Source organism: Nelumbo lutea, chromosome 1 (genome assembly GCF_056320005.1).
Source record: "Nelumbo lutea isolate HS-2025 chromosome 1, American lotus-T2T, whole genome shotgun sequence".
Lineage (NCBI taxonomy): Eukaryota > Viridiplantae > Streptophyta > Magnoliopsida > Proteales > Nelumbonaceae > Nelumbo > Nelumbo lutea.
In genome coordinates, this window is record NC_142684.1 from 4,479,764 (window position 1) to 4,505,689 (window position 25,926).

Here is a 25,926-nt window from a genome sequence, read left to right on the forward strand (position 1 = left end):
GCATTTGGGACTGGAAAGCGTCAACGTGGTCGTTGGGGTCGAAGGACCCGTCGTACTTGTCCAGAGGTGGGAGCTTAAAATTTCTGGGTAAGGGGACCGCTAGGAGTTCTGACGCAAGGGGGGAAGGGACCGAGAGAATCGGGGCAGCTCCTACCTTGTCTGAGCTCGTCTCTTCTTTGCCTCTGAGCTCTGACAAGACACGGGTGGCGGTTCAGCAACTTCATCGGCGCCTTCGTTGTTGAGTGGGCCTTGTACTGGCGCTGACCTCCGTGTTGCCGAGCTCGATGGGCCCGGAATGCTAGTAGTCTGCCGCCAGGGTGCCGAATCGGTTTTCCGTGAGCAAAAACTCGGGCTTGGAGCGCCGAGGTGCCGATCTCATGGGCGAGGTTCCCGACCCGCCTGCGACCTGTGAGGCGGGGATGATTTTTTTCTCTCTTCGGCCTGGGGACGAGGCCTGGCTGTTAGGGGGGTTCTGGGGCCAGGAGGCCTTTCCTTGGTGGGGGTGTCCATCCTGCGGGGAGGCCTGACCGGCTTCGGAGCGGGGTGGCGAGGTGGAAGTAGTGGTTGGTTCAGTGGCAGTTGGGGGAACTGCTATTGATAGTGATACTGAGAGATGTTGTGCAGCACTTGGTGCTGGTGAAGCCGGTGCTACTGGAACTGTTGCATTTGGGCTTGCATTGCCCGCATGCACTGCATCAGGTCGTCCAACCGGTTTTGGCTGGCTGCCAGGGGGACGGCAGTCGATTCAGTAAAGGTTGTCTCAATAGGGGAAGGAAAGGGGATGCTTGTGGCAGGAATGTTTACGGGCGCCACTGCTTGTGGCGTATTCAAGCTGGGGATCCCATCCACCGAAAGGGGGATGGTGAACTGTCCAACGCACACCATGGGGACTTGAAGTTGTTCCCTGGTGGTGTTTGTCTCCGTGCCACGTCCGGCGTTGCTGGAGGAGGCCATGAGCATTGGGTTTTTTTTTTTGAAGAAAAGGGGGTATGGAAGTTTGGAGGGAGGCTTTTTGAAGCTTTCCCACAGACGGCGCCAATTGATGAAGCGCGATCCGGCCGGTCTTAGCTATCAACGACCTTGCTTCTGAACTGAATAGCAGGGAACCTGAAACGGAGGAGATGAGGAAGCTCCGGGGGGAACCCGGTGTAACGGCTCCGAAGCTTAAGTTAGAATCCTTCAAAAGCAAGATAAAACCAGATAGTGCAAAGTTTACATACCTTGTTTGTTGGGGGCAGGGGACTCTTATAATCACTTCGCGCACTCGCTCCGAGGCCCTTGTCAGGTCGGGTATGATTACCCTTGCGTTTGTCAATTCGGTCGTCGTCCTTTCTGCTGGGACAGAACCGTCACTGCCTAACCGTCTCTCTAACTAGAGATGGCGGTGTCAGTGGCGGTGGCAGGTGGTCGTTTAGAGTGCGGCCGCCAAGTGTCAGATCCCAAGTCAGTCAGGTGCGGCGCCCTCGGGCACGGACTTCCTCAGTGTCAGGCATGGTACTTGTTCGGTTTTGGTGCCCAGAAGGTGATGCGGAGTGGTGAGCGAGGCGAAGTCTTGAGTTCGGAGGTATCTATAGGGCAGATCAGTTCGGCGAGGTGTATCCCGAACTGTTACAAGGCAAGACAGTTCGGCGAGATATATCCCGAGCCGTTACAAGTTTGGCCAATTCGGCGAGGTATATCCCGAACTGTTACAAGGCAGGCCAGTTCGGCGAGGTATATCCCGAGCTGTTACAAGGTTGGCAGTTCGGTGAGGTATATCCCGAACTGAAGGTAGGCCAGTTCGGATTACTCTGGTTTTGGGCCAAGGGTGAGTTCGGGCCCCCCTTAGGGAGTTCGGTCCGCTGGTGTCCCCTTGTTCACGCCTTAGGCTGGCCTTTTTGCCGAGCTGTTGTTTCTGCCACGTGTCGCATAACTGTAGGTCGGGTCAAATCTTCCTTCATCAAGTTTAAATACCCCTATGTTTGATTTTTAATTTTCTACAAATCCAAAAATAATTACACTTTGAATAAATAAAAGAATAAAATTTTAAAAACAAAAACACATCAGAACTTGCATTCAATTCATTTGCACTCCCATACTTTCGTACCAGTGCAAATGGAATTGCATTACAAACAAATCACAATGGTATTTTAGTAGGGATGCAAATGGTCATTCATCTCAATTCGAATTTGAATTAATTCGCATTAAGAAGACCCAAATATGAATATTTTATAATCGAATCAAATACAGATCCACTTTTGTCCAATATAATATAATCCTATTCAATTCAATTCAATTTAAATGTATCTAAAGAGTCATTAATTTCAATATATTCCCTTTATTCAATGATACAAAATATTAATATCTGATTGCAATCTGAACTCTGTTCAAAATTGATATAAACCCAACAAATAAGTGACCATTTGAATTAAAATAAAAGAATTAAAAATGGGCCGGTTTCAATAATCACTATTGGACACCCTAGGGCTTCCAAGGCCGATCCTATTAATTGTTTCAATAATCATCAATAGTTATTTTAAAATTTATTGTTATTAGTAAAAATGTACTTGCATTTGCATGTAATAGTATCGTTAAGATAAAACTATTTATAATTTATGGACAGTTTTTGAACAGTTATAAGTGAACAATTTCTTAATTATAAGTGGACAGTTTTTGAAGTGAGAATAAAGAATATATATGCCCTTTTTTTATGCCAGTTGTATATTTCTTAGATAAGGAATAAAAATGCCTAATGAAAAATCCAGAAAATAGAACTATTTGCTCTTTTATTTATAGTATAGATTAATGAGTGATTTTACGTTTTTTTTTTATTATTGTTTTCGTATCGACGATGAATTGATCGTTAAAATACAAAACATGATCATCATGAGCTTGCACGTGTAACGTATCTTACACTAAAATCAGTTCTAAAGAATCGGTTTAGATGTTAGTTATGTACAGCCCCTATAGCTCAGTGGTAGAGCATCAGTCTTGTAAACTGAAGGTCGTAGTTCGGTCCTGCGTGGGGGCAATTTAAATCAAATAGCTTGGCATCCAACACTTTTAAGGCTTATTATTTGAAATTTAGAATCATTTTTTTTTTGTAAGGAATGGTGGGAACCAGAACCAATCCGACAATAAATATTAAGGAATTGAAATCGAACAGATCCAGTAGGGTCTGTAATTTTAGACCCTGAATCAAACTTATGGGTTCTCAGATTGTCCCGAATATATATAGTAAATTTATTATAATCATGTTTGTATATATATGCACCTAATATATAACTTATTTAATATAGTGAGAATAACTGATAATCCCAAGTCAGAATATGTAGGTTTAAAGTACATTTGGGATAGGTGCCAGCTCAGAATTGATGTCAATTCATGAGCGAGTATGGATACATAAAGTGTGGTTTTTTAACCTTTTAAATGTTTATAGTTTTGCGGTAGAAATATGATATCTGCATTAGGACTGTCTGTACTTTTCCATTTAATATATTATATGTACATAATAAATACTTGGGTCAATTAGGTTGAACCAATTTCAAACTGATAATAAGACAATATATCAAAAATCAAAATGGACCCATTAGGTGCACATCCTGAAACCAAAACCAACCCATCAATTCGGATCCGTCGAGTCAGATCAGGCATTGACGGCTTAGCATCATTGCATTGAATGCCCGTTTCTCTATCACACCGGCATTACATAGGCAATTAAACTTCACCAAATCATAATCATATTTGGTTGGACTCTTTCTTTTCTTGTAAGAATTTGATTACTCTTTTTTCTTTTATATTTTGTAAGAATTTTGGTTGGGTTCATTAGGTACCAAATATTTTGTACTTATTTTATTTTAGATTATGCAAAAGTCATTTAAAAAAAAAAACATTATTTAGACATTTCCTTCTCACCAGCTCAGGGGGGCCGGGGGTGTTGTGTGAGCATTTTCTCTTACGTGAGTTGGTGTAAAAAACAAATAATTCGACAGTATAAAGGATAAAGCCAATGTTGAACCAATCATTCTTTAGGCCCTGTTGGAAGGAGTAAAATACAAATATATATAATACAAATACAAATATGTAGAGTACAAAACCTTATTTTTGTATTATTTTGTATGTATTTATACAGTGCATAGTGCATATTTGTATTTATACTCCTTTCAAATTGAGCCTTAAGAACTGCTTGTCAAAACACAGACAGGTGCAACTTGGACGGGCTGGGGTTGTGGGTCAACCCGAGTTACAACCAACCCTAGCCACAGGTAACTAACCAAATTGACGTGGTGGTTAGCTATGTGGGTTTAGTTTACCATAAAGACAGTTTTTTTGTGGTGTCACAAGTAACTTAACCATACAGATGTCTAATTCTAGTTTTTTAGCCAAGTTAGAATTTAATACACAATAGTTGCCAAAAAAGTACAAAACAACACGGAGCAGCAATTTTAGAAAACTACATGCTCCATCCCAATTTTTACATTTCCTTCCAAAGCAAAAAAGAAAAAGAAAAAAAAAAATACTTGAAACCCACCAAGATCAGAAGACTCAGAAAACGTGTTTTTAGATATGCAAATCTGCAATCTTTTTTTTTTCTTTCTATTTCGTCCATTGAGTAACAATACAGAATATACTGTTGGAACTCTTAGAAATTATGCTGCAAGAACAAGTTCTGTTCAGGAGAAGCAGGCCCAATCTCTTCCTCCAAACACCTCAACCCATCACCAGCACCCCCATTACCCAAGTTTTTTGCTTCTAAATTCTTCCCATCAATGTCTGCATCTGAAACTGAAGACTTCCTCCTTTGGGATGAGGCAACACTTGGAAATGTGATCCAGGAAGGAGCTCTAAACTCAAACCTTTGATCCTGATCAGCTTCGATTGCATCTGCATCTGAGCCTGATCTGTTTGAAGACCTCTGTGATGACTTCTTATGCAGCCTACTACTACCCAAGACCACCTCTGTAGGCAAGATTGGCTGCTCATTACATGGGCTCCCCATCAAAAGTGCAAGGGCTCTTTCTAATGCTGTTGTCACCTTATCCATGGATGGCCTCTCCTTCCCTCTCATTCTCACACACTTAGATGCCACGTTTGCTATCCTCCTTAGAGCCTCAAGATCATCTGGAGGTTTCAATACTGGGTCCAAGATTGCTGATACATCTCCAGCTTTGATCAGTGGAACTGCCCATTCAACTATGTTCCCTTCTTCGAATTGCATATCAATGGCCTTACGGCCACTTAGAATTTCCAATAGTAAGACACCAAAGCTGTAGACATCAGACTTGGTTGTTAGATAGTGAAGTCTGTAGTACTCAGGGTCGAGATACCCCAAGGTCCCTGCAGGTAACTCAGCCAATGGGGAGCTACTGTCAGCTGGACCTAGCAATGAGAGGCCAAAATCAGCAACTCGAGCGTTGTGTTCTTCGTCAATGAGAATATTCGAGGACTTGATATCTCGATGAATCACAGGTGGGCAAGCATAACCATGCAAGTATTCAATTCCGCGAGCTGCCTGGACTGCAATGGTGACCCTTCGGACCCAATCCAATTGCTCTTTCAGGCTTGGGTCCTTGCCATGGAGGTGTTGATGCAATGACCCATGAGCCATGAACTCATACACCAGAAGCCTCTCCCCTCCTTCTTCACAGTATCCCAGCAGATTGAGCAAGTGTGCATGGTTTAGTCTAGAGAGAAGATCAAGCTCAGTGTGGAACTCCTTTGAGTTTTTTTTCAGGTCTGTAGATTTGATTGCTCTCTTAACTGCAACCACTGTCCCATCCTTCAATATACCTTTGAACACACAGGAAAAACTACCTTTCCCCACTTGGGATTCTTCCTTAAATCCACCAGTAGCTCTCTCGAGTTCCTCATAGGTGAATGTCTGAGCCCTCCTGAGCTTAAGGTCATCGAAGTCAGGTCGGACTTTACCATTCTCTTTGCTGATAGCCAAAACCCCATTGTTCTTGGTGACTTTTGATTCTGCCAATGAGCATTGGCACCTCTGTAATTTGTAACGGACATAAAGGAATGCAGTTAAAGAAACAGCAGTTACCAGGAAGATAGCAAAGATGAGCTCTGCAACAAAAATTGGCATCTGGAGAGACCAGAATCGACCATTTCTCTTTTTCCCTCCCATTACAGGGGAAGAAGAACAATTGGATATGCACTGGCCCGAGACACAGATAGAACAGTTGAACTCACAGACTCTATCAGATTTGGTTGTGCACTGCACAGTCTGATACATCTCAGCAGGGCAGCCATTGCTGCAAGGAAAACAAACATACGAGTTAGGCGCCTTGCACGGCTGACTTCCTTGGGTTAACTCAAAGAAACCACGAGTGCAAGGACTAGACGAGCAGAGACCTGGTGATACTGCCAAGGGCAGGGATGGGGGGAAACCAAGACCCCAACAAACGGGTTGCAGAGATTTTCCAGCAAGAACTCCACAGGTGAAGTAATCTCCAGCTGCAATCTCATAAACCTTAACTCCTCCAGGAGCTGGAGTGCTCTTATCAGTGTGAAAACCCCAGCAAATCACCCCATTATCAGAACTCTTAATTCCACAGGCATGAAATTTTCCACCTACAATAGAAATCATGGGATCATCTGGGACCAACTCAACATTCCCATCACCCAAATAAGCAGTCTTTTCTTCCCCGTTCATGCTCTTCCCCCAGCAAATGGCTCTAGAATTCTCACCTTCTACGACACCACACACATGAAACCCTCCTGCAGAAATCTTCCGAAACCTTGTATCTCTGGGAATTAAATCCATAACCCCACTACTAGTTTCATCACCCCAACAGAAAACGGTTCCATTATCAGAAAACAACCCACAATTAAACACAGAACCAGCTGTAATGGCCTTGATCTTGCCACTAAAAACATGGTTGGCTGTCATGTTGTAACCCCAACAATCAACTAGGGAAGTGTTTCCATGCATTCTTCCCATCTCTGGCATCCTCAAGCCGCAGATGTGGTGATCTCCAGCACTAATCTCTGAATAAGCAGCTCCCTCAATCATCGGTTGTGGGACACCCATTTTGATGTAAATGCTACTCCCCCAACAGTAAGGCTGGTTGGACTCCATTAGAAGCCCACACACAAATCCATCACCGGCGGTTAGGCCTAGGATCGGAAACCGAGAAGGAGCTCCGAAGATTACAGCTGAGTCTGCTCCATAGCAGGTCACAAGATGAGACCCATCTGACTTCAAACCACAGAAAACAGGACCATTCTCACCATAAGACACAGCGATTGAGGACATGGAGCCTAGACCAGACACCTGCAACCATGAATCTGCAATGGCCATCAACAACACTACAGCTTGGAGAAGAAAACCTGCTTTCCGGGTGTCCATCTTCAAAACCCAGATGAGAAACCTGTGATCAAACTCCAGGAATTTTTCGCCAATAAATCCAACCAATTATTTAAACAAAACCTGAAAGCTACAACAGTTATCTGAAATTCCGACCAACATTACAACCCAAATAAGAATCTACCACTTCTGACATCCAGTTCCATGCCCAGATGAGAAAGTCTTCTATATTGAACGACTCTTTACAAAGAAACAAAACAAGATAACTAAAAAACAAAACATAGCAGAAATTATGCTCAGAAGGAATATCTGTCCTGACTTTTGAAACTCCTCTTCTTGTTCTATTTTTCGGATGTGGGAAGAAAAACCACTAAAGACGAAGACAAGGAAATCCCATGTTTGAATAGCAGTGAAGGACTAGAATTCAAACCTGAGTGCTGCTTAGATAAATCATAAGATCCAAATGCCAAATACTCCGTCCAAAAGAAGCTTCTGTGATATCAAACTCCCCAGATGCTCTTCTTCTGCAAGACCCATACAAAAAAAAAAGAAAAAAAAAATTCTTCTTGCTTTTGGGTAACAACTCTAAACAGGACTTCAAAAATGAGTTCCAGGAATGCAATCTGCAACTTCGCAACTTTGATGCAAGCGGCACACCCAAGATCAGGTTCTACTGATTCTACCTTTAAAGCTTCATCTTCTGTAACCATCTACTGAAACAGCTTACAGATTTCTTTTTTCTTTTTTAAATCTCTCTCTTTTCTCTTACTAAAGTTGGTAGAGAGCTGAGAGATGTTGCAGAAACAAGCGATTAGTGAAAAACTAAAAAAGTGGATGGGTGAAGATGGGTTATAGAAACGGAGAAGATTGCAGGAATGGTGATGGTAAGTGGGAGAGAGCATTAAATGCCATTAACTTCCCAGCTTCAAACGTGACCAAGTGTAGGTGAGGACTTAAATGAGAATTTAATGCCCTTCATCTTTTCATGCCTGGTTTTCTGTAGTCTGTAACATGTCCACAATTTCGAATTTTTGCTAGATCAGTGCACCCATCAGTTCAGCACCCTTTCTTTACATGGGTGCCTTGTTTCTGCTTTTATTAATCCACCCTCTCCTTCTTCCCTTGTCTTGTTTCAAGCATCATTCTTCTAACCTGTAGTTTTTATGGATTCGTGTGAGGTCTTCAGTCTTCTCCTATTCTTTTTGGATTATAATACTGTGATTATTTTATAGAATAAGTGATTACTATATATAAAAATGTTGCTTCTTTTGGGGACAAAATAACATATTTTGCAAGAAGAAAACAAGGTTTATTTTACTGTTTTCCATGTGATGACCGATAGATTTTGAGTATAAGATTTGTTTGTTAAACTCTGATTAGGATTTTCATTAATTTATCAAAACATTTCCCTACCATGTGTTTTGGATACTTGGATTCTTCCTATTAACTAACCACTGAACTTGTCAAATTTTAAACAAGGGCTGGATATAACTTACCTTGTTGGGTGGATAATGCAGTCTGTCCTTGTGTCAAAATCATCAGATTGGGATATTCAATCTCAGGGTTGACAGAATAGTATGTTGGATTCCCGTAGCTAGGATTTTGAGCATAAAAGATTCCAATATTATAGTTCTCATATGTAGTCCCACAAGCATAAAGTGAACCTACTGTTTTCTATCAATTCCCAATCTGAAAAAGGTTTCTTCAACACTTTCACCTTCATCCAACTGGTTTAGCCTCGACCCAACTCACCCATTAATGTAAGAGCGGTCATACTTAACAGATGGACCGTTAAACATGTTAGTCTGTCTCAATATTAGGCCAAAAAGGAGGGGATGTTCCTTTTGTGCCAGGCATGGCCTTATTATCCACCATAAAAGAGCATTTGTTCTTTCTTAAAGGAGCAAATTGTTTGGATTTTGGGGCAATGTTATCAGACTTGGACCAGATTGAAAAGTTGTTAGATCACTCAGCCCGTGAGAAATGAAAATCATCAGATAATCAGGAACTGGAAAGCTCACTGTCTCATCAGTTTGTTAAATGTTAATCAACTTTCCAACTAGACAATCTAACAATCTAGTTAATTCATAAAATTATGACCCAAAGAGTAGAGATGATGGTGGATCGGGTTAAGTGGTAAATCTGCACTGACCCGAATCCATGTCAGAGATGGGTCAGCTTTAATTGGGCTTTTCTTTGTTTCTTTTGAGCCGCTTTAATTGGGCTTGGGTTGAGGTAAATCCATCCTAAACATTCAAATATTTGTATTCCACTACAATGGTTGAAATCAATCAACTTACATCATAAAAGTAATAACCAATCAGTTGGGTTTTCATCAAAATTCACTGGGGAATGCAACTGGTCAAAGACTTTCGGTGTCAAGTCTTTCCAATGTCATACATTTTTCCTTAGTATATATAGCCTTGGTTGAATATAGATGTACTATATGCGAGAAGGGTTGGGTCGAGCTCAACCCCGCCTTTGTTTAATTTGATTGAGTCGCACCCCTATTAGAGAAAATTTTAGTTTTTTTTATTAGACCCCACGGTAACAACATTTCTTTGGATGAATAAACTAATGTAGAGATGGCAATTTTTCCCATAAAATCGGGGCCCCACCTTGACATGCCTTGAATGGGGTAGGTTTTCCTCCTGTCACTGGGGGGATTTTAATTATAGGGTCAAAGTGGAGAGGGGTGCCCCACCCGGGTGCCTCGGACCTGCCCCACCACTGGGGAAGGGGGTAGGGGATTTTGGATATGGGGTGACCCGGGCGGGGATGGGGAGGGGTTGCCCCTTTTGAGTCCAGCTTTGGTCAAGGCAAAGCCTGTTCCAACAGCCTTACATTGGGAATATCTCCGTAATTATGTGATTTATTTCATGCACAATATTCCTAATGCAAGGTTGCAAGGGGCTGTTAGAACGGTGCAAGCACCGATTTTCCCTGACAAAAGCCAAATTCGCCCCTTTTCTCCTCCAATCTCTTTACTTAGGTTTCTATCCTAATGAAGGGGATGTTTGTAACCGTTGTCGTTTTTCAAAAAAATGGTGCCACATTGGATCCACATAGGCATTTCAACAAACGCCCATATTGTTTGGTTCAGCCGATTATTAAAAAATCAGGATGTCTCAAAAATCGGGACCCCACCGATACATGAAACGCCAAATTGGTGAGAACCATTTCCCCCAACGGTTGACTGATGTGTATCCTATGTGATGCTTACCTATCAGCATATAATGGCGATAAAAATCATCTTACCAAACAGCATACTGTTACTCATTGTCTATATGGCAGAAGCGTTTTTTTGTGAAAAATGGGTCTTGAAAGTATAGGTATTTTTTCTTGAAAAGCTGTGCCAAAAACGCTCACGCTTCCAAACACCATGGAAACTAGAGTCTCTAGTACAGGCAAAAGAATTTACCCGGAATCTAACTGGCAGATAGGGGTGTATCCATCTGATTAATGAAAAAACCAATTTTCTGGAAGATAGAGTGTATACATTCCATCCCTAATTGTTCAAACACAATTTAGTTCTTTAATGTGAATACCTTCCTTCCTAGCTAGCTTTCTTTATATAACATGTGATGTTCTCTGCACTTTGTTTTATTAGGAGTAATGAATCTGCAAATTGCAATTTGGTTTAACAGAGGGACAAGACGAATAGTATTCTAAATATTCATGAAACCTAATATAACACCATGTCTCTCTCTCTTTTCTCTCAGAATACAAAATCAGTAAATTATTATTTTTAAAATTGAAAACCCCACCCTTCTGCATTTAATTCAGTTGTTCAAGTGCCAAAGGGTTTGAACTGAAACATGGAGTAGCTTTAGTTGGATATAGGGTCAAATCCAGGTCAAATGAGTCCAATGTGCATCGAGGTTTTACTAGCCCCAACCTTCTCCTCTCTGTCTTGCCTTCAAAGAAAATTATTTTAAAAGGCTCAACCCTTAGAAAAAAATAATGTGGTATGCTTGCCCAAAAAGACAATTTTTAATATGATCATGACATTTTTAGACTTTTTTTTTTTGTTGGTGGAGATAAGTTCCTTGAATCAGAATCAGTTTGTGGGCCTCTCCACTTCATTGTGCAAGCCACTCATCCACATGGGCCCAACAAAATCAACAATTCGGTGGCCATGGAGCTCCAAAATATTTGATCCAAAGACAATTCTATAATGGATTAGAATACTTCATCTCAGTATCAGGATTTGGTAGGATATAGAACAACTTACAGCCATTCATTGGATTATTATTACATCAAGATTTGAGTATTTGTTACTTAAACATTAATTTATTCCACATGCCACGAAAGAATTTAATGAACAAGTACATGTAACAGGATCTCATTTATGGCACTACTTTAAATTTACTAATCAACTTTTGGAGTTTTCTTTGTTGAATTTCATAGAAAAAGTTGAGAGAAGAATTGTGGCACAATTTATATTTATATTCAGGTATTAAAAAAACATTATTTATCCATAAGGCTAAGTTTGGAAAGAGTACAAATACAAATATATAGAGTATAAAATCTTATATTTTGTATGTATTTATATTGTATATATTTGTATGTATACTCTTCCCAAACTGATCCTAATAGTCTAAAAGAAAAGGTGAAGAGGTCACTATATTATAAAGAATAATTTTTAGAGCTCCATCATCCCTAGTTTTATTTTTATAGCTTCATCATCCCTAGTTTTTTTTGTTTTTTCATGGGTACAGAAGCAAATACAAAGACAGGGGGTTACCTTGACCAATTGGTAGGGGTGAGCAAGAAAAACTAAAAAGCTGAACTGAACCAAAAATTCTCATTAATCGAACAGTTTAGTTTGGTTTCAGTTTAGTATTTTTGAACTGGTTCTGTTTTGATTAATTGATATAAAAAACTAACGGTTAACCGAATCGACCGGTATATAGTTATATATACAATACTTATATTTATGCATATTATATATTTTTATATTATTTATATATTTTATATATTTTTATGATTTATTATATATAATATATTATTTATTATTTATAATATAATATTTTATATGCATTTATTATTTTTTGATTATATATTCATCTACAATATATTTTATAAAGTCAAAAAATGCCCACAACAATTGAGTATATACCTATAATAATAAAGATGGTTTTACATCCGTTTGTCTTTCCTCGATGATCCAAAATTTCTTTTCCAAAAGAAGTAGCATTTTCATTATTTTTAATACAGATGCTCTGCCATTGCCATGCCTTTGTATACTTGTATCTCACGTTTCCCCTCTCTCGAAGGAATTGGGATGTGTTTATGCGCCTCACACTGACCTCACTGCCACATTCCACCATCGGTAACATTTCCCCATGAATAATAAATACAAGTATGGGAGGTGTTCCCAACGTGCAGCCAGGATATGCTATGAAGTGGGTGTGAGGTGTGCTCTATGAGGAGCATATCTGGACTCCTCTTGAATAAAGGTGTAAATCAGGCCATGCTAGGTTGGAATGGCATGGCCCACATATGATTCATGCAAAGTACGGGCCATGTCTTGCCGTCCCGCGGGCTGAGTCAGGTCATGTTTTCCTCCCATGGGATATTTTGGGAGGTCAACCCAGCACAGTCCACAGCCTGAGCCCACACGAGCCTTGTCATTACATGTTGTGCTGCAGGCCGAACCTTAGGCCAAGTCGAGCCATAGGCCGGACCAAGTCATGTTTTTTTTATTTTTTGAAAAATAATGAAAATTTTAACATAAATTAAATATATATACAAAAAATTAAAAAAGAACTTAAAATTTTATTTTATATGAATTTTGATGTATATAATTTTTTGTATATGCAATAATAAAATAATATAATATAATAAAACTGAAAATAAAATTATATATATATATATATATATATATGGATCATGTTAGGTCGTGCCATACCTGACACAACACACAATCATTCGCGTGCCCCACATTTGCAAGTTAAGTGGTTCGACGAGACCACGTAACAACCAAATGCCCTTTTGTTTGTTTTCCACCACTAATCCTTCTTTCTCTTATCTGAGATGCAAACAAAGTCTTCTCCTTCTTGGCAAACAGGGTTTCCCCTTTATATTCTAAGCGGCAGAGCAGAACAATAATATTAAACCAATCAATGCTGGGCCCTGTTAATTAAAAAACTGGGATTCATTGTCGTCAAGGAAATGCCATTTAATTATGTTTCAACTTAATTTCCAGGAACGGTCGCTCCATTTAATTATGTTTTATAAGATGGATTTCTAATTTAATCCACACACCATTATTTCAGTATAGCGACATGGTCAATGGCCAAACTTTAGTATATCTTCTATTTTTACCATAATTTTACTTAAGAATCAAACTTAGTATTGGTATTGTATTGGTATTAGGTATTGGTATTAGATATTGTATTGGATAATTTAGATATCGATATAGATATGGATATGCTTAAAAAATATATGGATACGGATCAAAATATATGGAAACGTTTGGATACATTAGGAAAATGTATAAAAATTTCATAAATATATTAATAATATTAAGTTTAATATTAAAATAACTATAAATAAATATAAATACATAGGAGTTTTATATTTTAATAGTATATATGAAAAAATATATTACAACTAATATAGCAAGATGCATAAATATTATGCAATTTTATGGATAATGCATAAATCAAAAATTCAAGACACATATTATATAGATTCTTAGAAATTAATACATGCACAATGACATTATTATTTTATTTTCTATTAAATTCCACTGCACAAAATATATGCAACTATTCTATTTGAATTACTATATCAACATTTCAATTTTACTATTTTTAATTTTTAAAATTAACAAAAATCAACAAAAAAAATCAATTCTCAAATGTTTGGAAAACAATATTTTCATTTTTTAAAAACTAAATATGTTATTATAAAATCTTAATTAATAATTTATAAAAAACATAATCTTAACTTAAAATATATCAAATCTATTAAAATTTTGAAAATATATATCATATGAAAATTCATAAATTTTAATTACTAAAAAAATTATTCCATTATTAATATTTTATTTTATAAAATTTCTACTATACAAAATTATTTTATTTTTATAAAAATGTAGATTAATGGAATTGACCAATTCAATTTATGTTATATTCTCCAATATTTTGTAAATAATATTTTTATCTTCGTAAATAGTAAATACATTGTTATTTAATGAAAATTAAAATATTAATAATTTATAAAAAATTAAATATACATATAATGTGCAAATTTATAAATTTTAAGCATTAAAATAATTACTCTATTATTAATATTTTATTTGTATAAATTTATTGAAATTAAAAATCATTTTTTGGTATATATGTAGAGTTGATAAATTATTTATTCCATTGGTTCATAAAATACTAACTTTGAAAATTATTCTTCTTAACTTATAGTTGGAGTTGTTGAATATTATTATATATTATTTATTTGGATTGCATGCATGTAGACTTTAATGTTGATAAAGGTGTACTTCATTTATTGTCAAAAAGTAGAAAATGGCTTGGTGGTTGAAGAGGCATATACTTTTGGTCATCGGGAGACTTCAGTTCTTTGGTTTGAATCACGCCCTCATTGTTGTCAGACAAAGGTGTGGTTTGTTGTCATATTGGTGTGTATATTGCATGATGCGCGCCGATACAACAGCGTATCAGACCGATACACAAGACTAGCACGATACGCAACGTATCCTATGCTGGTGAGGTCCAACATCGATACAATACACTCCGTATCAAGCATATCGTGTCAGTATATTAATCCTTGGCTTTACTACATCAAGTAGGGTATTCCTCTGATTTTATATGGGATAATTTAATAATTAATGATTTATCAAAAACATTGATAATTAATGGTAGTATGCAACACCCCTATTTTAGGAATGGTGATGTGGCAGGGGTCATATTCCACGTCCCCCATTTCAATTTTAAAATAAATCCCCGTTGGGATTAAAAGTTGTCTTCCATCCCCAATTCCCAATGGAGCTAGGTTCCCCATGGGACCCAAATCCTCAAAATTTTTTAATTAATAGTTTTTTAAAATAAATTTACTTAAAATAAAAGAAATTATTAAAATATAAAATAATATTTTAAATAAATTTTGATATATATAATAAATAATATCATATATAAATAAAATAATATATATAATCAGGGTCGGGGTGGAGTAGAAATTTCATTCTCCATCCCCATCTCCACACTACCAAAGACAATGGTGTAAGATTTGGCATAGAATTTCAAGCAGAATGATGATTATTTTTTGGTAAGATTGTCAAAATTACATGAGATTAATTGACACATTTAACCTAGATAGTTAAACCACTAAACTACTTCTTCAACAAGAAAACAATTTTGCTAGTTAGTCAATTTTAAATTTTGTCACTTACATCATTAATAAATATACTTCTTATTCATTATATGCTTATTTTTTGTTTAATATGATGAATATATAATATTAGAGTGTTCCATTTTTTCCACACAATTTTCATTCTTTACCTTTTTATATTTTTACTTAATTATGACAAGATAGATTGATTCATTTGCGATTTGACTAAGATGGTTGAACCATTGACCTACTACCCAAATGGAAGAATAGTTTCATTTTTTGGTTGTATTTAAAAAAAAACATAATTTTTGTATTATTAAAATTGTATGGTATATATAGCCATATAGATTTAATCAGCAAATCTTTTATACAAAATTAATAAAAACGCCTTAGATATGGGATTTAATGAGGGAAATACAAATTAATTCCTTAATCATAGGTCCAAATGAAAGGGAATTGAAAGAATTAAAAATAATAATGATGATAGTTTGAATATTCTTATTAGAACCCATGTAACAAAGATGAGTTTGGATTTTGTGCAAACACAAGTATGAGAATCTGTTTTTGTAACAAATCACAAGTGAACAACAGGTGTTTCTTATGCATTGAACCCATGTGGCATGTGGGCCCCATGCATACGAAATACCAGCATATTGACTTGTAATTCGCACATAGCCAAGTTCACACACTTGAATTTATAACTGATCCTATGTATTTTGATGATAACAACCTCATTGTGAGTACTAATGGTTTTACTAAGTATGCAATTATCTTAAGAAAACCTCCTTTGATCCTAAATTGAATGAAAGCTAGAAATGTAACAAAGATGAAGAAGTGGAAACTTTGTTGAATCTACTACTTAGGCATAATGATTTCATCACCATCGCCAAATCGCTTCATCGGAGGAAGTTCTAGCAAATCAAACATGAGAAAGCTACTAAAAAACTACTCTAATTGATCATCTACTACAACTCATCAAAGAGAAGACTATGAAGGCACTTGGCAAGCATACTAGTTGATCCCCCACACATACATGTTAAATTGTATGTGCAGGACCCAATAACACATTCAAACATGCAAATATTACCCATGGGTCCCACATCATCCAATAAAATTTCAACTAAAGAATCCCTTGTTTTCCCTCCATCGCATTAAGATTTTATTTTAAGCTCTAAATTAACTAAATCACTACCCCTCCAGATCTGTCTAATCCAAGCCCATTTGGCTCAATCCGACCCCACAAGTCAGTCCCATTATGCTCAAAATCCCCACCTTGACAAATTTCAACTAAAGATTCCTTCATTTCCTTAATCACACCAAGATTCTATTTCAAAGTTTTGGATTGATCAAACCACTCCCCTATCTAGATCTGCCTGATCTAGGCCCAATTGGACCAATATGACCCTACCAATCGATTCAGAATGTGCAAAAACCCCATCCTACCAAACTTCAACCAAAAATACCCCTGATTACCCACTCATCTAACAAGATTCAATTTCGGTCATTCTTATTGATCCATACACATAAAACCACTATGTATTCTCAGACTAATCTTAGCCCTTCATACTTTGACCCAAAAACCCCACCATTGGATTGGAATATTGGTTTAACCAAAAATTCCCAAAATTACTAAAATGCCCCTAAACTTCCTTGAAATTTCCAAAATACCTTAATCCTAAATATAAATATAGCCTAAGCTTTTTTCATTTCAACTAATCTATAATTCATCCTCCCCTTCTTTTCAACAAACAATGACGAAATGGTGTGCCTTCGATCTCCCCTCTCAAGTTTTTCTCTTTTATTTTTTCTCTCCCTCTCATTTCTCGATCACCACTGTCCTCTCTCTCTCTCTCTCTCTCTCTCTCTCTCCCTTTGTTTTTGTCAACTTATCTTCTTTCCTTTTATGTCATTTTCAGCCTCGCCTCAGTCCTCTCCCGCCGCTGTAATTTAATGTTGCATCAAGGTTGAACCCAACCACCAAAACACGGTGAAGAATGATGACATGAAAAATGAGAAGAACACGATGAAAAACTTGAACAAAGTTAACGAGTCTCAATTAGTACTTGTGAGAAGAAGAAGAAAAGGATGAGAAAAAGAACATACCTTGGGGTAGAGGTCTTCTCTCAAATTTTTGTCAAAAGCATCGAAAAGTTGAGAAGCCCAAATAGACCATAAGCTCAAAGCTTCTCAGATCTAGACCACTTTGATCTTTTAGGGTCTTTTTTTGGAATTTGTCTTTTGGTCTAACGGGCTTTCACTAGCCAAACAGGAAAAAAAAGACTATTTTTGGTCTATTAGGCTTCTAAAAGCCCAAAAGATCTTTTAAAAAGACTTTAAACAGGGCCTACATTAAGTTGTGCAAAACTGTGTCAATCTTTAGGAACTTGAGGTAATAAATTATTTAGATTAAGGCTGCAACCTGGGCTGGGTTGGCCCAAACCCAACCCAAAAAAGTTGGGCTGGATTGGGTCGGGTTGATGTTCGAGTTAGGGTTGAAATTCATGAACCCAATTTTACTTCAGGTTGGGTTAGGGTTGACCCCTTAGCCAACCCGAACCTGACTCTATAGTACACGTTATATAAATATATGTTATATGTAAGATATAACATACATTGATTTGTTTAGATGCATGATATTTGTATAGCCCCCACCACATAGTATCATGTATTTCTTTTAAGATAATCACTTCACTTAATCCTAATCAGAAAGATTAAAACCTTAATAACATAGTCATTTCTAACATTTGTTTTCTGAATTTTGTACTAAAAGAACAAAATAAACAAAAAACAAATACTAATGAAACATAAGATTAATATATATATAGTGAAAGTTGAGTTAAGATCTAAAATTGAGAAATTCTATGAGGTTTTAAAGGATGTGAAGAAGGTTGGGTTTGACTTCGGGTTGGGTTGGGTTAGGGTTGAAGGAATTTAGTTAGGATTAGGGTTGGGGTTGGGTTGGTCGGGTTGAAGGTTGGGTTGGGTTAGGATTAGGGTTGGGCTAGGGTTGGCCTCAACTTGACCCGACTTGCAGCCCTAGTGTAGATACTCTTTTTATGCTCAACAAGATTAAACTCAAGATGGTAACTTTAGAGACCAGATGGCCAGAATAGGTTTAGTTCCTAGACTTTCCTAGAATACATCACAAACCTTTTAATGAAATTTCCAAAGTCTCCAAGTATTGGGTTGTTTGATAGGCAACATTGCCCAGACTCTGTAATATAGTTAACTACCCAAAAATGCATAATCAACTAATTGTGACAGAGGAGGCATGATAGTCAAAGCATAAAAATGCCTTGTTGGAGAGACAAACTTGCCCTTATTGGGGTTCTGATCCACCATGCCCCTGGTCAGGGTAGGTTTTTTTACTGTTGAGTGGGTTCACGGAAACCCAAAGTTTTGGTGACCAGGGACGGCCGAACGGGGGCGGGTGGTATTTATCCACCCCACCATAGCCTTAGCCTCGAACCTAACCCAATTAAAAATATTATATATACATATATAAAACAATTCATCATAAACCCATTAAGAAATAAAGATATAAAGACTTACAAAATTTATAAAAAATATAGCATAATAAAATTTATAATATATAATATATTAAGAGAAATTTGAATAGAAGCTAGAAGGGCGAAGGCAAGGCTAGTTTACATTAAACAGCGAGGCAGGTAGGTGGGGCAAATTCGAGGATCCCCATTCCCTGCAATGATAGGGATGGGGTTGGGATTTCTAGCCATGTCAATGCATAGGGCAAGGCTAGGGTGGGGTACGTAAGTTCCAACTTCCAAGGACGGGATATACACAAACCGGCCCTAGCCCACCCTATTGCCATTCCTAGACTTGGGTCCCACCCCTTCCACAGGCTCCCTCCATTATTAGCCTATTGTATTGGGAGAGAGAGAATTTTACTCTCATTCCAATTCTATTTAATTGGTTAACTATCATAAAACCATAAAAATAACAAAAATAAACTGTTCTCATTCCATATAAAAATAATAATGGATCAATTGGAATCGTCATAAGGGGGATGATCAATAATGGCCTAGCCTAGCTCAAGATCAACTTTTTTATTTGGTAAAAATCTCGAGATCAGCTTAACCCATACTTCCACTTAACTTTCATAAACTATTTAAAAAAAAATACCAACACCCCTCTATGGAGATTAAATTTTGGGGTTAAAAAATAAGAAAAGAATATAAAGAATGAACTTGATAAACTAAGATGACCCAAATCAGTAAGCCTTTAAATGTTAAAGCAAAAAGAAAGAATGGGTCGGATGATGTGAAATAGATGTCAAATGCTTAAGACAGATTGAAAAGGGAATCTATATGCTAGCAACGTAGATGAGATATAGAGATGATTAAGTTAATGAACAATGTATTCTGACTTCCAATTACTCTATTCTGAGAGCAACTGTCAAAGCTCCTAATAAATGGATCAGTATAACTTAAATTTTAAAAACTTTGAATTCAAATGCGCTGAAAATGCTGAATTTAGACTTTTTGCCCTTGACTAATTTTGGTTTTGTATATATATTTTTTTTCATACTGGTTTTTCATACAATATGATAAACTTGCACATGCCCACTACAATTCTATAGAAAATGACGTTGGTTTTAAAGCAAATGGTACATTTTTGCATGCAGAATACTAGTTGTGATCCTGTGACACCTCAAAATAATATCAGACTAGGTCAGTGATTCAGTTCTCTGACGGCAAACTCTGCAAAGACTGTTAATGTTAGCATTCAACCCAGCAATTTTCAAAGCATCAAATGTTGATTGACTAATAAAAGATAAGACTACAGGAGAGAGATTTCTGAGTGGAGGAATACTCGACATTGTATCAGTTGAGAGAGACCCGTCAATAAATTTTTCATAACACGTTCGTTGGTAATCTAGCCAAAAGGAAAATTGGCCAAAATATGGCCTTGCAGACTTGTTCAATCAGCAGAGTTTTGGACCCGTAATGTAAATTGAAATATTGAACACGTGAAAAATCTTTAAACTATAAAACATCTTAACCAAAAGTAGATAAAATATAATGTTTGGCTAAGAAATGTATGAGAAGCTTCTGATCAAGCCATTACATAACTTATGAATCGAGTACTGTCATCCAAAATTGTAGATTACGAATTACAGAGGAAAGAAAATAAGCATATCCTAGCTTGGTACATTCAATCTTAAAAATGATCCAGGCTACATGAAAAGAATGAAGTAAATCTGAGAACTTTGAGTTTCCTCAGTATGAATGTACGATTAAATTCATGATGAAGCAAAGTGAATTGCAAATCAACACAGAAAAATGATGTCATCCATGTACAATTTAATACAGCATCCACCATAAAGATGGTTCAATGGACTTCAAGAAGGACAATGGGATTGAAAGAATTTATATGGCTCCCTAGGGGCTTAATATGTGAAGGAAAGAAAATAAGCATATCCTAGCTTGGTACATTCAATCTGAAAAATGATCCAGGCTACATGAAAAGAATGAAGTAAATCTGAGAACTTTGAGTTTCCTCAGTATGAATGTACGATTAAGTTCATGATGAAGCAAGGTGAATTGCAAATCAACACAGAAAAATGATGTCATCCATGTACAATTTAATACAGCATCCACCATAAAGATGGTTCAATGGACTTCAAGAAGGACAATGGGATTGAAAGAATTTATATGGCTCCCTAGGGGCTTAATATGTGAAGGAACTGATTATTTCATTGGTCAATGATCTACATTAAAGAATGTAGCAGCCGCAAACATCATCATTATAATGATCTCAATCAACTTTAATTCAAAAGTTTAGTGGTAATGAGTACCAGGTGGATCACCCTAACTTTTAGAACCTATGCTGTTGACATGGAAAACTGGGATTGAAAAAAAAAACGTGTTAAAACACATCAAAATAAATGATTGTGAAATGATCAGTCTGAATTTCACGCATTACCACAATTCCCATATGACTGTTAGGCAAGCTCTTGCAGCTGGAAGTTGTAAGAAGAGAAAATATGATCTAGATCCACCTTTGAGTTTCACTTTTACCCACACGCATCTGAATTTACTGGAACAGATGATAGAATCATACTCAGGAAGGATGATAAAATCGAGATAATGATATTTGTAATTTTAAATGCATGATCCATGAAGCAGAGGATGCACAGTGTTTAATTAAGAGGAGGAAACATATGTCTCACAACAAGAAATAAAATGCTAAATATACATAAACAGCTTATAGAAGAAAATCTCAATTCTCTGAGTATCCATGTTTGTAAGCATAGGGATCCCAAAGTTAGAAAATTTGCAATATTTATATTAAGTCAGAAAAAGTTTAAATATGTGACTGGGTGACATGAGTAGATCAACTCATGAGGTCAACTCAAATTGACTCAACCTATCAGGGCAATTCAATCTCAGCTTTGGACATTAAACGTTCTCGAAGCGTACACATGTTGGATAATGTCCAATTATTGTTGAAATAGCAGCATTTGTTGGCATGATCTCAAAATATCCATGAAACCATGAAATTTTTGATAGATTGGAGATGGGATTTTATAGATAATAAAAGAGCATCAAATATAGGGGCCATTGCTTGGTGTGATCGCAAAATCTCAGCCCAACAAGCATGAAATTTTTGTCTGAGAGCAGCCACTTTACACAAAAAGTGACAAACGTAAGGTCTCTATCCTGTCCACCCATCCCAAGACCCTAGAGATAGCTGAGAAGAACATGGGTCATGGCCTTCTTAAAGAATGTTAAATATCAAGGATTCACCCATAATACTGTAGATAATTTCCCAAGAGGATAAGGTTAACACGTAGCTGAACCTTCCACTAAATTTCATATTGTTGAGGTTCATCCACAATTGCTGAACTTGGCGATTGTGGCTAGGGGACCCTTTATCCCCATACCTATTTATCATTGCAGAAGAGGTTTTGAGCAGAGGCCCTTAGTCTTTGATGATCAATAACCAGGTGAAATGTTATCAAATACCAAGGGGCTGCTGCAACATTTCCCACTCCTTATATGCTGTTGACACAATTATATTTACAAGGGATGAGAAGAGAACACTCTCTAGAGTCATGGATTTCATCAAGAAATATGAGGCAGCTTCACGTCATTTAGTTAATAGAAACATAAGAGGTTTCTGTGTCAAAACAGCTTAGTCCCACAAGAATTCAAATCAGCAAGAGGTGCATGGGTTTTACTAAAAAGCACTTTCCTTTTGTATATTTGTGGGTCCCGATTTGTAAGAATCGCTAAGTGATGCTGTTTATGACCTCATGTCAAGGATATCCACTCGTATTGCTGGTTGGAGGAGAAAATTTCTTTCTTTTAGTGTGAAAGCTTACCATGATTAGAAATGTGTTGGCAAGCATTCCCATACACCTCCTTTCAGCTGTTTCTACTCCAAAGAAAGTTTTTAAACTGATAGAAATCTTATCTAGTAATTTCCTATGGTCTTGTATAGACAGTCAGAATAAGTTTCACTGGGTGTCTTGGAGAAAAACATGTATGCCCTTTGGTGAAGGAGTATTGAATATAAGAAGCATCCAGGGCATGGATAATGTGTTGCATACTAAAGCTCTTTGGAATGCTTTCTCAGTCATTCTCTTTGGGCCCGCTTGTTCAGATCAAAATGCTTGAAAATGGACATATGGAAGTGACTGAGGCAAGCAATTTTATCTCTAAAACCTGTAAGACAATTTTGAGTTTTTTCTGACTTTATTTTGAAGAATTCTTTCTGGTTAGTTGGTCAGGGTGATGTCTTCTTTTGGCTTGATATGTGGCTGGGTTAGGAACCTTTGGTTAACTATGCAAAGTCTGGAGCCACTATTGAAACTAAGGGTCCATTTGGTTCGCAGTTGGAATCAGAATCAGAATAGTCTATTCCTCACACCTTTTTGGTTCAGACAGGAATCAGAATTGGCTGGAATGGATTTTCATTCCCAAGGGAGGGGGAGGGAATGGCCATTCCCTCAAATGGGGCAATGTGGTAGGAACTGCCCACCACAGGTGCCCCTTCGAGGGTGACACAACCTCCCAAGTGAAGAAGAAGAAGAAAAGGATAGTTAATTCTTTCATATCGAAATCCATAGACCAGGTCCTTTATATAGAGACCTGAGACTCTCAATAGACTCTGAGCTTTCGGATATTCTTGGATATTATTCTGGTAGAATAATCACTGATTGCTCGAGTGAATATTCCCATTCCTAACGGCATCTGATAGGTTGGTTTGCCAACGTGGCCTTTTGGCATAAACTCGAGCTATGATGAGTCAATCCACTACCTGGGGTGGTGGATTGGACTGACCTCCTATGACTGTTCCTTTGGAGTCCATGGTGGGTTGGGTCCAAACAGCTCCGCCCCCCTTAGGTTGGACCTTGCCTGACCGTGCCTGTCTGTCGAAGCTTATCTCGGGTCTCATTGTGATCCTCAAACCCAGTTGATCCAAATCGGACGCACATGGCATCTATGAACTCTCTCCAAGTCGCTTGGAGGTATGATAAGTGAAACTATTGGAACCATATCAAAACCTCTCCCTCCAGGTGGATGGAGGCTATTGCAATCCTTTGGTCACCGTGGATTCCATAGTAGTCAAAATAGCACTCAGCCTTATATATTCAAGGTATCGGTTCATCACCTACGAACGTTAAGAAGTTCAGCTTAGCGATCCTTCCAGTTGAGAGCTCCATCCGACGATCCCCTTTGTGGCTGGAACCTTCCTGCACCGGTTCCCTGTAATAGGACGGCGTAAACTTTTCACAATGACCACCACCGCTAACGTTTCCCTCATCTCTCCCGCGAGCCGCTACAAGTCTGAATCCATCTTCTTGACTCACTCTTCCATGGCCAATGATCGGGTGCTTCGCATTGTTGAGACTAGTGCTGGCTCTGATACCAAATGGTAGGAACTGCCTACCACAGGTGCCCCTTCATGGGTGACACAACAGTTAATTCTTTAAGACTAGGACCTTTATATAAAGGAGGCCTGAGACTCTCAACAGACTCTGACCATTTGGTTATTCATGGATATTATTTTGGTAGAATAATCACTAGGTGCTCGAATGAATATTCCCTTTCCTAATGGTATCTAACAGGTTAGTTTGCTGACATGGCCTTTTGGCATAAACTCAAGCTATGATGGGCCGATCCACTACTTGGGGTGGTGGGTTGGACTGGCCTCCTGCGACTGTTCCTTTAGAGCCCATGCTGGGCTGGGTCCTAACAGAATGCCATTCAACTAGGAATTGGAATGGATTTATATTCAGATTAAAGGAGGTTCTACAAAGCCAGGTAGTTCGAATTTGGCCTTCCTAAGGGAGCAGCTTGTCGAAGAGAAAATTAATGATACTTTAGCATCTAATGTTTTTCCTCTCAGGTGAGTAGGATAAGGTGATCTGGAAGAGCTCCTCTAGTGGATGCTCTACTGTCAAAGGGGTGTGGTGTGGAATACAATTAGAACTCGTGGCCCTGAGATGGAAGGTTGGAACTTGGAAGGAGATATGGGATTCCTCAATTCTGCCAAAGGTTAGTTTTAGTGTTTGGTGAGTTCTCTGGAATGGGATACCAGTGCAATAGAATATCCCAAATATTAGAATTTAGTTTGCATGGAAATGTGTTTGTTGTAAATCTCCTGCTATTGAATTGGTGAATCATTTATTTACTGGTGGTGTTTTGGCAAGAAAGGTTTAGGCTGATAGCCAATGCCCAAATATTTCCCTTTTTTTCTCAAATGAGAATATCTACCAATGCATCAGTCAGTGGCAGGCCATAGCCAAAATGCTAGAAGGCAATGGACATGGGTTGTTGGAATGCTACCATGTTTTATTATATGGGAATTATGGAAGGAGCATTGTAGAATTATGGAAGGAACCTATACAAGTTCAGCTAGAATTCCTGCAAGGATTATTAGTTGGATTTGGGAAATTGGGTGTGCCAAGGAGTAGGATGGAATGTGCGGCCCTATAGAGATCTCAGCCATCTTCGTGATATTCCCATTCAACAAATTAAACCTAGGAGAGTGCTTCTTGTCTACCTAATTAACCCTTCTAGGGGTGAATGGATCTTGAACGTGGATGAAGCTTGTAGGGGCAATCCGAGTGAGGCTGGTGGTGGTGGTTTCATTTCTGATCCTTCCAACCAGGTAAAGCTTTATTTTGCCCATTTGTTTGGGACCTCAACAAACATGGTGGCTGAATGTAGAGCTCTCATGGATGGTGTCACCTTCACATGTAGACTTAACTGCTCTTCACTGCTTATTGTCTTGGACAGAAAACT

General features: G+C 37.8%; 2 protein-coding genes and 1 non-coding gene across 23 annotated transcripts in view; 1 reads left to right on the plus strand and 2 right to left on the minus strand.

Moving 5' to 3' along the window:
• Positions 1 to 2,939: 2,939 nt before the first annotated feature.
• On the plus strand, positions 2,940 to 3,010 carry TRNAT-UGU (transfer RNA threonine (anticodon UGU)). The gene has a single exon. It is a non-coding gene; the product is annotated as a tRNA-Thr (tRNA).
• A 1,343-nt stretch (positions 3,011 to 4,353) lies between these two features.
• CR4 (crinkly4) lies at positions 4,354 to 8,460 on the minus strand. The gene is made up of 2 exons (XM_088982226.1): positions 7,728 to 8,460; positions 4,354 to 7,361 (listed from the first exon to the last, which is right to left on the minus strand). Exon 2 carries the CDS (start codon positions 7,337 to 7,339, stop codon positions 4,622 to 4,624), a length of 2,718 nt encoding a protein of 905 aa, XP_088838352.1. The 5' UTR covers positions 7,340 to 7,361; positions 7,728 to 8,460; the 3' UTR covers positions 4,354 to 4,621.
• Positions 8,461 to 20,667: 12,207 nt separating this feature from the next.
• LOC148873263 (uncharacterized) overlaps positions 20,668 to 25,926 on the minus strand; it is a 41,966-nt gene continuing 36,707 nt past the window's right edge. For 8 of the 21 annotated variants that reach the window (XR_016105153.1, XR_016105151.1, XM_088965121.1 and 5 more), the window contains exon 8: positions 20,668 to 21,709. Coding sequence is in view for 11 of the 21 variants with exons in the window: in XM_088965121.1 (XP_088821247.1) it covers positions 21,707 to 21,709 (3 nt within the window). In the remaining 10 variants the exon portion in view is untranslated. The remainder of the gene's footprint in view (positions 21,710 to 25,926) is intronic. The other 13 variants (XR_016105158.1, XM_088965116.1, XM_088965120.1 and 10 more) reach the window with 5 other exon arrangements.